Below are 16,529 nucleotides of genomic sequence, written 5' to 3' on the forward strand. Positions count from 1 at the left end.
ACCTACTATTTAATAATTATATTCATCATAAATAATTAAACCATTAATATAGAATACATTCATTTTATGGCAAATTTATATGTTTTTCAGCAAACAAATATAAAGAATGAGAGCATAATCTGTTTTTACCATCCTAATATATTATTCATCCATCGTCTATATAATCATTCACTCTTAAAGTAAAATATTATATGTATAAAATAATCAATAATTTGCGATAAAAATTATATACTATTGATATATATTAAATTCTATTAAATAGTGTAAGTAAATAAACTAAGGTGATAAAATAATTTTGTTTGGATACAATGGGATCTTTTCCTACTAGCATGTCTCTTTTTCCCTCTTAGAGTCCTAGTCCCTACCAACAGAAAGCAACCGTCTGACATGACAATGATACCACTCAACCCAAACATGTGAAGTAGCATACACTGAATTACTCTCATAGCAATTAGCATATCAATTGAGTAATAATAGGAGGAAAATAGGATATTCATTCATGTATTCTTATATTATTATTATTATTATTTAAATAGAATATTCTGCATTTTTTTGTTATCGTGTTGCACAAAGAATATTTTTATTCTTATTCTTATAACAAAATGTTGGTCCCAAATATAGAAAAGAGGAGATTTAATCATTTTTATTATAAAATATAAACATATGAGTACATTGTGAGACCTAAATAAAAATAAGAATGATATTTATTATTATAAAAAAAATTAAATGTTAATATTAATTTATAAGAACATGCAACGAAATATAAAATAATATGTAAGAACTAAATAAAAATGAATTTCGTATTATCTAATAGAAATACTCTAAATCTCTAATATCACTTTTTAATTTATATCCACCCCTTTTTATACCTTGTCCATAACTATCAAGTAAAATATTATTATAATGTGGTTTACATGTATCTTTTATATATTTTCACATATTTCATACCAATTACACTAGGACGTTACTTTTTTATATAATTTTTATTAGAGCTAATTACATATGTAAACATTATTTTCCACTACTAGTATCTCTTTGTAGATAGACTCATACCTCTCATGCCCTAAAAGATTAGAAAGGTAATTTGTCTCTACAAATAAATATTTTTCAAACATGTAATAGAGATCCATTCATTTACTAATTAAGTTAGAAAAAAAGATGTATATATGTGTAACAAATTTATATATTGTCAGTTTATTACCCACCATTTATTTTATATCACTATTAAATCTTCAAAAAATATAATATAAATAAATAGTAAATTATAACTGTATATAAATTTTTATATTAACATAATAAATTATTGAGGTTCAAGTGACATAACATTCTTTATATTTACACGAAAAATTCTTTATATCTATTATTTTATGTCAGTGTTTTTATTATTTAATAAGATATTTGTTTATTATTGGTGGTAAAAATTAGGGGTGAGCAGGACCTCGCTCACTCGGTACCGTCCGATCATGATCGAGTCCGAATATGGTCGGGTCTGATCAGGTCTAGGGCCAAGTTCGGGTTCCAAAAATAGACTCGGTCAATATCTAGGGCCGGGTAAGGACCAAGTATTACCTGACCCGTTCCGTGCACGGATCACTTGCTCATTTTTTGTATGTGTTTTTACTCAAATGTGTATAGAGTAATGATACCTTTTGGTCAAAAATATCATTTATTCTTTATCTTTTCTATAATGTATACATAATTAATAATATATAAATACATATATCATTTTATATATCAAACTACATATTCATAATAATAGAACTCTTTATCTAAAATGAGTATACATTATATTTAATTGGATCTATGGTCAGATCGAGTTTAAAGGCTAACCCAATCACGCTTAAAGATCGGGTTAACTTCGGGTCTACCGCCGGGTCCTAATTCAAAAAAGTGACTCAACCAATATTTAGGATCAGATAATTATAAGTCTTAACCGGTCCCAACCCCATGCTCACCAGTGTTAAAAATAAAGACATGTATAGAAAATTTCACTTCATTTTTTAACATGCTTCCCTTCTCTTTTTATATATACCAGGAAGTTTCTTCCGTTCAGCACAATAACTGAAACCACTAACTAACAAACCAAAAGCAGTGATCACCAAACACAAAAAGGCAAGTCCATGTCGAAGGTCGTTTGTGTCACGGGAGCCAGCGGCGCCATTGGGTCATGGCTTGTACGCCTCCTCCTCGAGCGTGGCTACACCGTCCACGCCACCATCCAAGATCTCAGTTAAGCAATATTCCACACCATTCTTCTCTTCCTCACATAGACTCATAAACATCACAAAAACAATTAGCTTTCATGCCCCAAATAAACAACAAAATTCACGAATTAGTTTCTTTTATAAGTGTTCAGTGACCTACATAGACAGTTATATTAATTATTTGAATAGCATAAGCATTACTGACTTACCATATAGTTAATTTGGAGCAATAAAAATAAGTTGGTTGGTTAATTTGTAGAAATAATTAATATTGTGAAATTAACTTGCAGAGGATGAGAAAGAGACCACGCATTTGGAGGCAATGGAAGGAGCTAAGAGTCGTCTTCACTTTTTCGAGATGGATCTTCTTGACAGCGACTCCATCGCCGCCGCCATAAAGGGTTGCGCCGGAGTTTTCCACCTTGCATGTCCTAACATCATTGGTCAAGTCAAAGATCCTGAGGTTTGAAAACAATAACTACTTAAAGACACTCTAATTACAATACTAAAAATTTCAGATGCTCTAGATATTTGTCTTCAGTACTTAGGCTCAACTTGTTAGTATGGAACTAGATCTTCTCTACCATTAGACCCTCCAAAAGTGAAGAAATGAAGAAACATATATTTTTTTAAAATAATTAAAAATTTATACTAAAAAAAGATTTTCTTAATTTTTAAATTTATTTTATTGAAAAATAATATTATTTTCTATCACTTATTGTCACTCATCTCCATACAATACTAAACAGTCCTAGAGAAAATCTTAATTCTTACATAGTTCATTCATTTGGCCTATATTGGTACCCATAACTCATTCTATAAGGTAAGAAGTAACAAACCAATGACCAGGAACTATGTAATTTTGCTAATTACACACGGATAATTGGTCCAAAATATTAAAAATTGTTTTGTTGATTACTTGATAATGTAGAAGGAGATTTTGGAACCAGCCATTAAAGGGACAGTTAATGTGCTGAAAGCAGCGAAGGAAGCAGGGGTGGAGCGTGTGGTGGCAACATCATCAATCTCCTCCATAATGCCAAGTCCTAACTGGCCAGCTGATAAGATTAAGGGTGAGGACTGTTGGACCGATCTTGAATACTGTAGGGAGAAAGGGGTGAGCACGTGCTTTTGAAACTTTCTGACAATAATTGATGTTTGTGAACGCAATAACGTTACTTTTTTGTGAAATATGAATGATGAATGATATACTACTAATAATAAAAAAAATTAAACTTTATATATAAAGGATTTTTTATGTTGATGGGGCAGTTATATTATCCCATTGCAAAGACTCTTGCGGAGAAAGCAGGTTGGGATTTTGCAAAGGAGACAGGTTTTGATGTAGTGATGATAAATCCTGGCACAGCATTGGGCCCTCTGATTCCACCAAGAATAAATTCCAGCATGGCTGTGCTTGTTAAGGTTCTCAAAGGTAATATAATAGTTAACTGAGAAATGAATGATTAATATAGAAAACAAAAAAATCTTTTATAAGTTAGCTATATTAATTATTTACATCCATATTAGTGTTTATAACCTAAATGGGAACATGGAAGGCAACATAGATCTGGTACTCAGATCTTGTCCTATATATAATCTCACATAAATGATAATAAAACAAAAATAACAATAATAACATAAGTTTGAATTTTTTAATTAATATAACATATTTTTATTGAGGCATGATAATGTATGAAATATGGTTTAGGAAAACAAATTTCTATTAATATGAACAGTTCTTGATTTTTATATTCTTTACCAATTATCAAAGGTAAAAAAACATTTTTTTCTCAACAACTCCTTTGTTTTGGACCTTGTTACAGGCGACAAAGAGACCTACGAAGATTTTTTTATGGGAACAGCCCACTTTAAAGACATAGCCTTGGCACATATTTTGGCCTATGAGAAAAAGAATGCTGCTGGAAGGCACTTGTGTGTTGAAGCAATTCGTCACTATGGTGATCTTGTGGCAAAGGTTGCTGAGTTATACCCTGAATATAATGTGGCTACGTGAGTATTCTATACAATTGCATATAAGCTAAGAGTTCAATTTGGAAGAAAAAAATTAATTAAATTTCCATCTATGTTAATACAAAGTTTAATTGAACAAATAGTAAAAGAGAAATTAATGACACGGAACTGCTTGCTAGTTTTTTCTACATTGGTTAATCAACTACAAAGTAGAAAGCACTATGTACCCGAATAAGAGTATCAAGCACAATGCACCCAAAAATAGTAGAAAGCACTAGACTTTAACATCAATTGCTTCATTTAGTTTGCAATAAAGCAATGCTTTTCTATTACTTGCATATATCGGGGAACACATTATCTCATGAAGTATGTTACTTCGTGTGATAATATTATTTGTGATTCGTTAAAAAAATAAAATATTTTTTTAATCAATCACAACCAATGATATATAGAATGATAAATTTTTTGGGTGAAAAGATAACCACCCTATTAGTGACTCTTGAAAAGGGGACTTGTCAGAAGGCCTTTATTTTAGAAGAGTCACACCCTTCATATGGAGGGCTTCTAAAATGCATGAATTTAGACCAAATTCTAAAGTAAATTTATTAATTGTTTTTACTATCATTATTAGTGTTATTATTTGACTTTGTTTACATAGGTTGCCAAAGGATACACAACCTGGGTTGTTGAGAGCAAAGGATCCATCAAAGAAGCTGATTGATTTAGGTCTTGAGTTCACTCCAATCGATCAAATTATTAAGGATGCAGTGGAAAGTTTGAAGAGCTTAGGTTATGTCTAAAATTCTCAAATGGGACTGATTGCACTGTCACAAATGGTGATGGTGTTAATATTCTTCCACCATTACTTTAACTCGTATTTCATGCCATTTCTGTTTTTATTTTTCAAATTTCAGTAGTGTGTGTGCCTATGGTTTAAAATAAGGGTGAACTTGCACTCTAGTCACTGGAAGTATCAATATTCCACAAGAGTCCTTATATACTATTGTGTAATAAGTAAAAATGGGAAAAGTGCATAACCCTCTCTTAAATTTTATGTTTTTTTTTGTAAGTAGTTATTATAAATTATTTTTTCTTTCCAATTATTCTTTAGATTTTATTAGTTGGTGAAGTTGGTCTAGGTAAATATATTGTTAAATTATTAATATGTCAACAAAGAAATTACTATAATCACACTTACAATAATAGCAATGCAATAATGTATGTTAGTCAGCATTGATATTCGCCATTCGCAAGAAATCATCATCAAAATATAAAATTTATTAAGAAAAAGATTATAAGTAAATTTAAAAGTTAAAAGAAGTTAATGCAGTAATATTAACATATATATAAAAATAGTGATCTACTACTCAAGTTTAAAATAAATGTATAACAAAAAATTTAGTTCATATTAATTTAATATTATTTTTATGTAGGAATCGATTTCACCAACAGTTAAAATTTTAAGGAGTAAGTAGGAAGAAAAAACAGTTCATAATAACTTCTTTCAAAAAAACATTAAAAGTTATAGTATTCTTATAGAGTTTTCTGGATTAAAATTGAGTGCTTTAATCTTCACAAATGGAAAACACTTCTCAATTTGTTAACCATAAGCAACTCCTTCAAATATTTTTTATATTGTTCCGAGTAGTACATGTTTTGATGCATAAATTGGTAAGGATATAAGTTCATAAACCACAATACAATGGCACATTTGCATCCATTTGCGGCATAGTCAAACATTACTAACATTTCAGAAGTTCATTTCTTTCTATTAGTTTGCTTAGCGACATGATTTTATATGGAAAAATAAATATTGAATAAGAAACAAACTTGGCAATTCTTTTTTGTATTTATGACATCCTTTTTTTAGTCTTCTATCATTGTATTACCGTAGACGAATACGAAAAACTTGTAAGAAGAATTAATTAAATTAAAAGAGCATATTTAATATAAGTTACTATTTTTACTATACACATCTTAGGAGTGCTGATGGTATTGAGTTCTTAATAATGATTTTTTTAGTTTCAAAAGGAATCATGCATGAAAGAACTTTGTAGAAACCCTTCATGAAATGGAATAGTAGATAGATAACATATTCTTAATGTAGTCAAAGTCATCTTCTTTTAGTTTGACTCACCTTCTAAACTTTGGAATTTTATCATATAAAATTATCAATAATTACAAATGAATTTATAAGGTTGAATATCATGTTGATGACACATTAAAAAGCTACAAGGTTAGACTTATTGCTATATATACAATTACATGAAATGAATGATTAATATAGAAAACAAAAAAATCTTTTATAAGTTAGCTATATTAATTATTTACATCCATATTAGTGTTTATAACCTAAATGGGAACATGGAAGGCAACATAGATCTGGTACTCAGATCTTGTCCTATATATAATCTCACATAAATGATAATAAAACAAAAATAACAATAATAACATAAGTTTGAATTTTTTAATTAATATAACATATTTTTATTGAGGCATGATAATGTATGAAATATGGTTTAGGAAAACAAATTTCTATTAATATGAACAGTTCTTGATTTTTATATTCTTTACCAATTATCAAAGGTAAAAAAACATTTTTTTCTCAACAACTCCTTTGTTTTGGACCTTGTTACAGGCGACAAAGAGACCTACGAAGATTTTTTTATGGGAACAGCCCACTTTAAAGACATAGCCTTGGCACATATTTTGGCCTATGAGAAAAAGAATGCTGCTGGAAGGCACTTGTGTGTTGAAGCAATTCGTCACTATGGTGATCTTGTGGCAAAGGTTGCTGAGTTATACCCTGAATATAATGTGGCTACGTGAGTATTCTATACAATTGCATATAAGCTAAGAGTTCAATTTGGAAGAAAAAAATTAATTAAATTTCCATCTATGTTAATACAAAGTTTAATTGAACAAATAGTAAAAGAGAAATTAATGACACGGAACTGCTTGCTAGTTTTTTCTACATTGGTTAATCAACTACAAAGTAGAAAGCACTATGTACCCGAATAAGAGTATCAAGCACAATGCACCCAAAAATAGTAGAAAGCACTAGACTTTAACATCAATTGCTTCATTTAGTTTGCAATAAAGCAATGCTTTTCTATTACTTGCATATATCGGGGAACACATTATCTCATGAAGTATGTTACTTCGTGTGATAATATTATTTGTGATTCGTTAAAAAAATAAAATATTTTTTTAATCAATCACAACCAATGATATATAGAATGATAAATTTTTTGGGTGAAAAGATAACCACCCTATTAGTGACTCTTGAAAAGGGGACTTGTCAGAAGGCCTTTATTTTAGAAGAGTCACACCCTTCATATGGAGGGCTTCTAAAATGCATGAATTTAGACCAAATTCTAAAGTAAATTTATTAATTGTTTTTACTATCATTATTAGTGTTATTATTTGACTTTGTTTACATAGGTTGCCAAAGGATACACAACCTGGGTTGTTGAGAGCAAAGGATCCATCAAAGAAGCTGATTGATTTAGGTCTTGAGTTCACTCCGATCGATGAAATTATTAAGGATGCAGTGGAAAGTTTGAAGAGCTTAGGTTATGTCTAAAATTCTCAAATGGGACTGATTGCACTGTCACAAATGGTGATGGTGTTAATATTCTTCCACCATTACTTTAACTCGTATTTCATGCCATTTCTGTTTTTATTTTTCAAATTTCAGTAGTGTGTGTGCCTATGGTCTAAAATAAGGATGAACTTGCAATCTAGTCATTGTAAGTTTGTAACTATCAATATTCGACAAGAGTCCTTATGTATGAACTCTTGTGTAAATAAAATGAGTGGTTTAATCTTCACAAATTGTCAATACTTCTCAATTTGTTCACCATAAGCAGTTGCTTCAAATATTTTTTATATTGTTCCCAATAGTAAATGTTTTGAAGGAAAAATTGGTAAGGATACGAAGTTCATAAACCACAATACAATGACAATTTATATCCAGTTTCGGCGTAGTTAAACTTTACTAACATTTCACTATTTAAGAAATTCATTTCTATCTACAAGTTTGTTTGCCAACATGATTTTATAGGGAAAATATATTGAATAATAAACAAACTTGGCAATTCTTTTTCATACAAAGACTTGTATTTTTTTATTTTCTATAATAGTATTATCCTAACAAGAATACGAAAAACTTGTAAAATAAATTAAAAGATCATATTTAATATAATGTTTACTATTTTTATTATACACGCCTTAGGAGTGCTAATGGTATTGAGTTCGTAGAGATGATTTCTTAGCTTGAAAATGAATTATTAATCAAAGAACTTATATAGAAACCTCTAGATAAAATGGAATTACAGAAATAAGTTATTACATTCTAAACATAGTGAAAGTCATTTTCTTTTAATCTCACTCACCTTCTACACTTGAGAATTTTATCATACAACACGCAAAGTCGCAAACTACATTATTAATGGACAACTTACTCCTCTTAATTAAAATAATTGCCATTGCACATCATTGTATCACAAGTTACCAAATGTTAAAAGCTTTAAAGCCTTTAGTTGTTTAAGCTTTGCTATTCCTATTCCTATTCAATCATATATAAATCTAGGAAATCAGTTCTCTTGGTTATAGAGAACTATCAAAAGACTACATTTTTTATAATCTCTAATCATATGAAATATTCATTTCTAGAAATGTATTTTTTAAAATTTATTTCCCTTTCAATATATGAATCTCATGATAGTTCTCCTGTAATATCACCACCAATCTTACCCTCCTCGTCTTCTACATCGTCTTCACTTCCTTCCCCTCCACCTTTCCCTCTCACACAATTTCTTGGAACAAGAAAACCACCTTTTATTCTTCAATATTATCATTGTAACCTTGTTGAAGCCATTTATAATTCCACTTATTCATCTTCATATACCAATCATCATCTGCCCTCGATAATCAATTATTCTAATTGCTTTGTTTGATACGATATTTGTGTGCCTACATGTTACTTTTGTTAAAGAACCTTCATCATAAACAAACTTCAAAGCTTCCCTATTGGTAAGATGTCATGAATACTGAATTGCAAACCCTTGAACAAAATCAAACATGGTTTCCAATATGCCTTCCTCCATGAAAATTTCCTATTGGTTACAAATGAGTTTATAAGGTTAACAATCATGTCGATGACATATTAGAAAGATACAAGACTAGGTTTGTTGCCAAGGTATGCACTCAAATGAAAGGGTAGACTATTTTGATATACTCTCACCTATTGCAAAAATCACCACTATTAGAGTTGTCATTGCCTTAACTGGTGCTAAATCATTGTTTCGAGAATAATTGAATGTTTACAATGCCTTCTTACATTAAGAATTACATGAAAAGGTCTACATGACTCCTCCACATGAATTATTACCTTCCAATTCTCAATAAGTGTGCAAACCATATAAATTATTGTATGGTCTTAAGAAAGCAAGTCGATAATGACATGCTATTTTATCATCTACACTTTTATATTTAGGATATACATATTATGTTCCTGATCAGACCCTTTTTACAAAATCTAATCATGTTGGAACTTGGTTGTAGGTGTGAAATCTAAAATATTTTCAAGTCCCACATGGAAGAGTTTTGAAGAAAATAACTCCCAAGTCCCACATTGGAGAGATGAGGAACTTGAAAAAATCCCAAGTTATAAATAGAAGCCTACTCCCTTCATATTTTCTTGCCCCAAGTTAAATGTGCTTTCATTCAATTTTTTTTTCTCCCTCATATTTTTTGCTGATGCATTTCCGGCAAACTTCTCCCCCTTTCGTTCCGTGACACTAAGAAATGGCACAAGCAGCCATATTGTGAGAATTTTGAGATCTGACACTGATAGTCAGTATTGGGGGAAATGAATTAGCACAGACAACCATATTGTGAGAATTTCGAAAATTGATACTAGTAGTCAGTATTGGGAGAAAAGAATTGGCGCGGGTAGCCATATTGTGGGCATTTTGAGAATTGACATTGGTAGTCAGTATTGTGGGAAAAGAATTGGCACAGGTAGCCATATTGTGGGTATTTTGAGAATTGGCACTAGTAGCCATATTGTGGGTATTCTGAGCTATTTTATCCTAGGGACGGCGTGGTTGATAGTCTGCTTGCACATTTTTGGCAGTGCCATGAAACATCTTAAAGAGAGCGACCTGGTCGTGACTCAGTCACTAAGTATTATTTCGTACCATTTATAATTGTTGCAAGCTACGATAACAACAATTTTAAGACGTTTCTACTACAATGACAGTCGTAGATAATATTATTGGACCGAATAGCTATGACCTGAACAAACTCTTTCGATTTGATGGGACAAATTTCAAACGTTAACAACATAAGATGAAAATTTTCCTTACTATGAGAAAAGTTGCACACATTTTGAAAATCAATGTCCTAATGTTGTTGGAGAAAGCTGGAAAAAAAGGAAAAGGATAAACTAGCTATTAATATAGCTCTCTAGAATGAAAATGATTACTTTTACGAATTTCATTCTGAATGAGTTGTCAGATGATCTTTATTATTACTACAACCCATATATATCTTCCAAATTAATTTGGTATACACTTGAGAAATAAAGAAATATGATACCGATGAAGTTAAGATAAAAATATATATGATGTTACCACTACCTCAAGTATCATATGAGTGATGATAAATCAGTAGAGTCTCAGTCCAATGAGATAAAAAGAATTGCTCATGAAATTATTTATGAAGGTATGCCCCTAGAGTTTTAAACTTGCAAGTAAAGCCTATGAATGTGTATTCCTTGGGTATGATGTAAACAATATTGCGTATAAGTATTATGACCTTAATGCAAAAATGATCATTGAGTCTAACAATACAAACTTTAATGAGAAGAAATTCCTTTTTAAATTGAGGAATAGTGGGGACACTTCAACTAGTCACATATTTGTGATTATAGATAATGATAAAAAATAGAAAAGTTTGAAATAGAACCTAGAAGAAGTAAGAGAACAAGAACAACAAGAGAGTATAAACCTGATTATATGGTCTATTTATTGGAGTAGAATCTATCAACTCTCCAAGAAGTTTTGACTTCTTTGGATGTTGATTTGTGGCGAGAAGCCATAAATGATGAGATGGACTATCCAGAGTCTAATAAAAAACAAACTATTTTGGCTCAATCTACTATGGAAGTTGAGATGATAGCACTAGCAACAACTAGTGAAGAAACAAGTTGTCTGAAAAGCTTTCTTGTAGAGATTCCCCTATAAGAAAACTGATGTCAGCTATGTTGATCCATTGTGATAATATCGTGACTATTGCAAAAGTGAGAACCGCTTTTATAACGGTAAGAATTGGCAAATTCGTCGTAAGCACAACACTATTAGAGAGTTACCCTCTACATAAGTTGTTAGAGTGGATCATGTACACATTGAGAATAACTTAGCAGATCCTTTGACGAAATGACTAACTAGAGAGAAAGTCCACAATACTTCTAAGAGTATGGGACTATTGCCCCTAGAATGAGGATCACTCATGATGGTAACCCGACCTAACTGACTGGAGATCCTAAGAAATAGGTTCAATGGGTAATAACAAGTTGTGAATTGATATGAGAATGAATATGCTATAAAATTATGAGAAGCATGATTCCTGCAGCATATTAAGGATGAATTAAAACTCTTAATGAGATCTATACTCCAATTGGAGTGGAGTACATAGGTTACAAGAGTACTCTTGATAGACTCACCAATGTGAATGTAGAAGTGGGGCCCGCTTCCTATAAACTTTTGGGGCATAAATTTCTAAAATGTTCACAATACTAGGATAGACTTGCATGGCCTTTAATGCATGTGCTTTACAGAATATACCTTTAAAAAGGTTGTGTGTGGTTTGATGCTGGAGATAGAGTTCAAGACTACGAGTCACTCTAGTAAAATCTGGACCTTACTCAATATGTAAAGGTTCAAGTCACATGACACATTTGTTTATGCACAATCTTATTGAGACCACAAAAAAATTCTTGGAAATCGTTTTTTAATTTCAAGTGGGCGATTGTTGGAACTTGGTTGTGGGTGTGAAATCTAAATTTTTTTCAAGTCCCACATAGAAGAGTTTTGAGAGAAAACAACTCCCAAGTCCCACATTGGAGAGATGAGGTACTTGAAAAAAGCCCAAGTTATAAATAGAAGCCTCATCCCTTCATATTTTCTTGTCCCAAGTTGAATGCACTTTCATTCAACTTTTTCTTTCTCCCTCATATTTTTCGCTGATGCATTTCTGGCAAAATTCTTCCTCTTTCTTTCTGTGGCACTAAGAAATGGCACAAACAACCATATTGTGAGAATTTCGAGAACTAACACTAGTAGTCAGTATTGGGGGAAAAGAATTGGCACATGCAACCATACTGAGGGAATTTCGAGAACTGATACTGGTAGTCAGTATTGGGGGAAAAGAATTGGCATGGGTAGCCATATTATGAGCATTTCAAGAACTGACACTAGTAGTCAGTATTGTGGGAAATGAATTGGCACAAGTAGACATATTGTGGGTTTTTGAGAATTGGCACCGATAGCCATATTGTGGATATTTTGAGAATAGGACTGGTGGGTGTATTTGAGATTGGTTCTTACAGTGCAGTAAGAATTCGATAACAGAGATATGGGCTGTTTTATCTTGGGGACGGCGTGATTGATAGTCTGCTTGCACATTTTTGGCAGTGCCACGAAACGTCTTAAAGAGAGCGACCTGGTCGTGACTCAACTAGTAAATATTATTTCGTGCCATTTATAATTGTTGCAAACTACGGTAACAACAAATCTTCTATTTGTTATAATTCTCCTAGTATATGTTTATGATATGGTACTCATAGGAAATGACATGGATGAAATTAATCATGTTAAACAAATCTTAGACATGTCATTCAAAATAAAAGATTTAAGTTCCTTAAGATACTTCTTATGACTTGAAGTTGCAAGATCTAAGTTTGGAATTCATTCGAATATAGAAAGTGGACACTATCATTGCTAGAAGACTCTAGTTCTCTTCCTATTATGTATGACAAGACACCATTTGATCCATTCATTAAACTTCAACTTCACCAAGGTGATCATTTTCCTAATATTTCTTACTACAAAAGTTTGAATGGTAGATTGTTATACCTTACAATTTCTAGGCTAAACATCTCTCATGTGAAATTGAAGTGCACCATTAGAGATTGATCTATGTTTTGATGAAGACAAACATGAACACAAGCTTGAAGATCATTCAACATACAACATGTCGAGGACTCAAGTGGTGACTTGTTAGACTTAGGTTATAATTTTATTATCTTTTTAGAAGTCTAAGATGCTTGACATAGATATTGAGTCTAGGTTAGGTAAACGTAGGTGTGAGTCTCACGAGACTTAATAAAGTAATTAATCCACTAAAATGAGACATCATCTAGAAATATTTGATAATTAGGTTCATGCATTTGAATACATTGATTTTGTGCATTAAAGGTATTATATTTGGAAATCATGTAAGGCATGAGTATATATCATATAGGTAGTTCACCATACATTAACAAGTTGATTTTACACTGTTTAATGGATTATGAATTCTGTTAATCTATTAACGTAATCGATTATGAATATTGTTAATCGATTAACAGAATCACATTTTCAACATAAAACTGAAAAACTGAAAACCGTTATTTTCAACAACCCGTTAATCGATTAAATGAGTACTTAATCGATTAACTGGGACTTTAGACAACTTTCTATTTTAACTAAAATCTCAGCATATGTGACATATGAATCCATACATTTTTTTACATCATTCTCTCTTCATATTTTCGAGTTACTCACTATCATATCTAGGAGAAAATATTGCATGTTGCATTAGGAGAAAGATTAGATCATGCTAAGGCTTTAAGTTTCATATTCATATTGCTTTTCTTTGAAAAGCTTTCTTGCATCATTCTTGTGTTTCTTGGAAAGAAAAGAGATAGTTTTTAATGATTGCATAATTTCAGAAACCTCATGCATATACATTCATATTAGACTAGGAAGTATTGTGAGTTCTTGCTTAGGTTTTAGTCTTTGATCTTTATTGTAAAATCCGAGTATTAAGTATTCATTCATAACTCAAAACATTGTAATTCAAGGATTAGGAAAATCCTAGATGCGGTTAGGTAAGATGTTCTTCACAAAGATTTGGAGGTCTTGGGATAAAGAGCGATACCTTGGCTGAGGCCGAATCGTGGTAAAAAAGGTTTTCTTGGGAGGCAATTTTAGGAAAGGTCAAACCAAGGGTGACGAAGTTCTTTGGGTTCCAAGAAAGGAGCATCCGAGTCTTGTAATTGGAAGCATGTATGTAACTATATATTGTGTTCTATCATGAAGAAGAAAATCTCACAAGATCAGAATTGGAGGCATGAACGTAGTTTTGTAGTGGACCGCAAAATGAACCAGGATAAAATCATTGCGCAATCTTTTCTATCCCTTTCTCTTTTACATTTCAAGTTGTAATATTGCATGATATAACATGATAATTTGTATATTGGTTCTGTGCTATAACAAATTTAATTTTGTCTAAAAATATCTGTTATATCATTGCCTGATTTCTCATAACCTGCCTTGCAAGAGAGTTGTTAAACAAGATTTTATGCATTTTGTTTTTATTGTGTTTAATCGATTATGAACAATGCTTAATCGATTAACTGGACATTTTTCAGTAGGAGTGCAAAAACCCAAAAAGCGGAACTTGAGCTCCGCTACACCTATTTAACCCCCCACTCTAGGTGTATTCTGTCACTGATACCTAACATTATGATATTCAACATATAAGTTTATTCATGTCTAAACCAATGAATTTGCATTACAAGACTTCCCTTAGAGTTATCCACTACCTTAAAGAATCCCATACTAAAGGCCTTTTCTTTCCTTTTGTATCTAATTTCAAGCTTTCACCATTTACTAATTCAAATTAGGCTTGTTGCTTTGATTGGGGAAATCCCTCACTAGCTTTTATATTTTCCTTAATTCATCTCTTATCTCTTGGTAAACCAAGAAGTATAATATTATTAGTCATTCTTCATATCAAGCAAAATATTGAGATATTGACAGTTACTTATAAAATTCAATGACTAAATTACCTATTTCTTGATTTACAAATACCCTTGCTAATCTAGGTTTTTTTATTCTCACAATAGATTAACTATATACCTAACTCACAAACATGTTTTTCACGAAATAATTAAACCTATAAAAATTAATTATTGTGCTGTTTGAGAGAAAATCAAGCAAGATCTTATCCATCCATCTATAGAGACTCAAGCCTTTCTGTATTTCATTCAATTGAGAAGCAATATTGAAAGCAACCATTCAATTTTCTTATCCTTAAATGGGCCCCACAGTTTATTTTATAACTGTTCACATTTCCCATTAAATTAAACAATTTTTCTACTTTTCACTTCAATGGTGTAACTCACATTTTGTCCTTAACTGAACTCCTTCATTTGTCTACTCGTTCATTTAATCAAGCGTTATTAAATAGTTGAAAGTACACATTTAACAGCGCTCATTCAAGTGAGCGTTGTTAAATGTCTACTTTATACTTTTAATAGCACTCACTCAAACGAATGTTGTTAAATGTCTACTTTTAACAACGTTCACTCAAATGAGCGATGTTAAATGTCTATTTTCTAAGTTTAACATCGCTCACTCAAACGAATGTTGTTAAATGTCTATTTTCTACTTTTAACATCACTCACTCAAGTGAGCGCTGTTAAATGTCACTTTCTCTACATATGAAGAAAATAGAGTTGTTGGACGTTCTTCCCCCTTTTATTGTTGGTTAATATGTTTCCCCTTTCTTTTTCTTCATTTTTTGATTATTTTAAAGGATTTATAGAAATAAGAACCATGCTCTAATTAAAGACTATTTACGAACAAAAATAAATCACTCCCAATGCCACCAAAATTTGCGAACAATCCTTATTTTATTAAGGACTACCGCTAGAAATAAGAACTGTGCTCTAATTAAGACTATTTACGAACAAAAATAAATCACTCCCAATGCCACCAAAATTTGCGAACAATCCTTATTTTATTAAAGACTACCGCTAGAGATACTCTTATAAAACCAAGACCAGATTTACTATATCTAATCATCACTTCGGTAATTGTAGTGTCAATTTGCCGAAACTTTCTTCTCTATTTGGTATTATTTGGACTTTGTTATGGATGTATGGTCAATAAACAATTAAGTTGATTGTTTTTTATTTTGTCTTTCATTGCACTGGGAAATTGACTTATGACGAATGAAGGTGCATTACAAATTTTTATGCCCACCTGAAAAATCTTAATGAGGCTAACTATAAAT

At 31.3% G+C, this 16,529-nt stretch overlaps 2 protein-coding genes and 2 long non-coding RNA genes across 4 annotated transcripts; 2 read left to right on the plus strand and 2 right to left on the minus strand.

Moving 5' to 3' along the window:
- Positions 2,010-5,086, plus strand: LOC109344971 (cinnamoyl-CoA reductase 1-like). The gene is made up of 6 exons (XM_019583713.1): positions 2,010-2,229; positions 2,495-2,667; positions 3,136-3,321; positions 3,477-3,639; positions 4,031-4,217; positions 4,837-5,086. The coding sequence occupies exons 1-6, from the start codon at positions 2,121-2,123 to the stop codon at positions 4,976-4,978; spliced, it is 960 nt and encodes a 319-aa protein (XP_019439258.1). The 5' UTR covers positions 2,010-2,120; the 3' UTR covers positions 4,979-5,086.
- On the minus strand, positions 4,061-4,916 carry LOC109344974. Its single transcript, XR_002107368.1, has 2 exons — positions 4,798-4,916; positions 4,061-4,504 (listed from the first exon to the last, which is right to left on the minus strand). It is a non-coding gene; the product is annotated as an uncharacterized LOC109344974 (long non-coding RNA).
- Positions 6,796-7,872, plus strand: LOC109344973 (cinnamoyl-CoA reductase 1-like). Its single transcript, XM_019583716.1, has 2 exons — positions 6,796-7,003; positions 7,623-7,872. Exons 1-2 carry the CDS (start codon positions 6,846-6,848, stop codon positions 7,762-7,764), a joined length of 300 nt encoding a protein of 99 aa, XP_019439261.1. The 5' UTR covers positions 6,796-6,845; the 3' UTR covers positions 7,765-7,872.
- On the minus strand, positions 6,847-7,702 carry LOC109344975. Its single transcript, XR_002107369.1, has 2 exons — positions 7,584-7,702; positions 6,847-7,290 (listed from the first exon to the last, which is right to left on the minus strand). It is a non-coding gene; the product is annotated as an uncharacterized LOC109344975 (long non-coding RNA).

Source organism: Lupinus angustifolius, chromosome LG04, assembly GCF_001865875.1.
Source record: "Lupinus angustifolius cultivar Tanjil chromosome LG04, LupAngTanjil_v1.0, whole genome shotgun sequence".
In the NCBI taxonomy this organism is placed as follows: Eukaryota; Viridiplantae; Streptophyta; class Magnoliopsida; order Fabales; family Fabaceae; genus Lupinus; species Lupinus angustifolius.

What these genes read in the sequence shown, in the direction of transcription:
- LOC109344971 (XM_019583713.1), top strand. Translation starts at nt 2,121, where the DNA reads ATGTCGAAGGTCGTTTGTGTCACGGGAGCCAGCGGCGCCATTGGGTCA. An exon ending in GTCAAGTCAAAGATCCTGAG is followed by an intron (nt 2,668 to 3,135) that starts GTTTGAAAACAA and finishes TTGATAATGTAG; the next exon opens with AAGGAGATTTTGGAACCAGC. An exon ending in GCTTGTTAAGGTTCTCAAAG is followed by an intron (nt 3,640 to 4,030) that starts GTAATATAATAG and finishes ACCTTGTTACAG; the next exon opens with GCGACAAAGAGACCTACGAA.
- LOC109344973 (XM_019583716.1), top strand. Translation starts at nt 6,846, where the DNA reads ATGGGAACAGCCCACTTTAAAGACATAGCCTTGGCACATATTTTGGCC. An exon ending in CCTGAATATAATGTGGCTAC is followed by an intron (nt 7,004 to 7,622) that starts GTGAGTATTCTA and finishes TTGTTTACATAG; the next exon opens with GTTGCCAAAGGATACACAAC.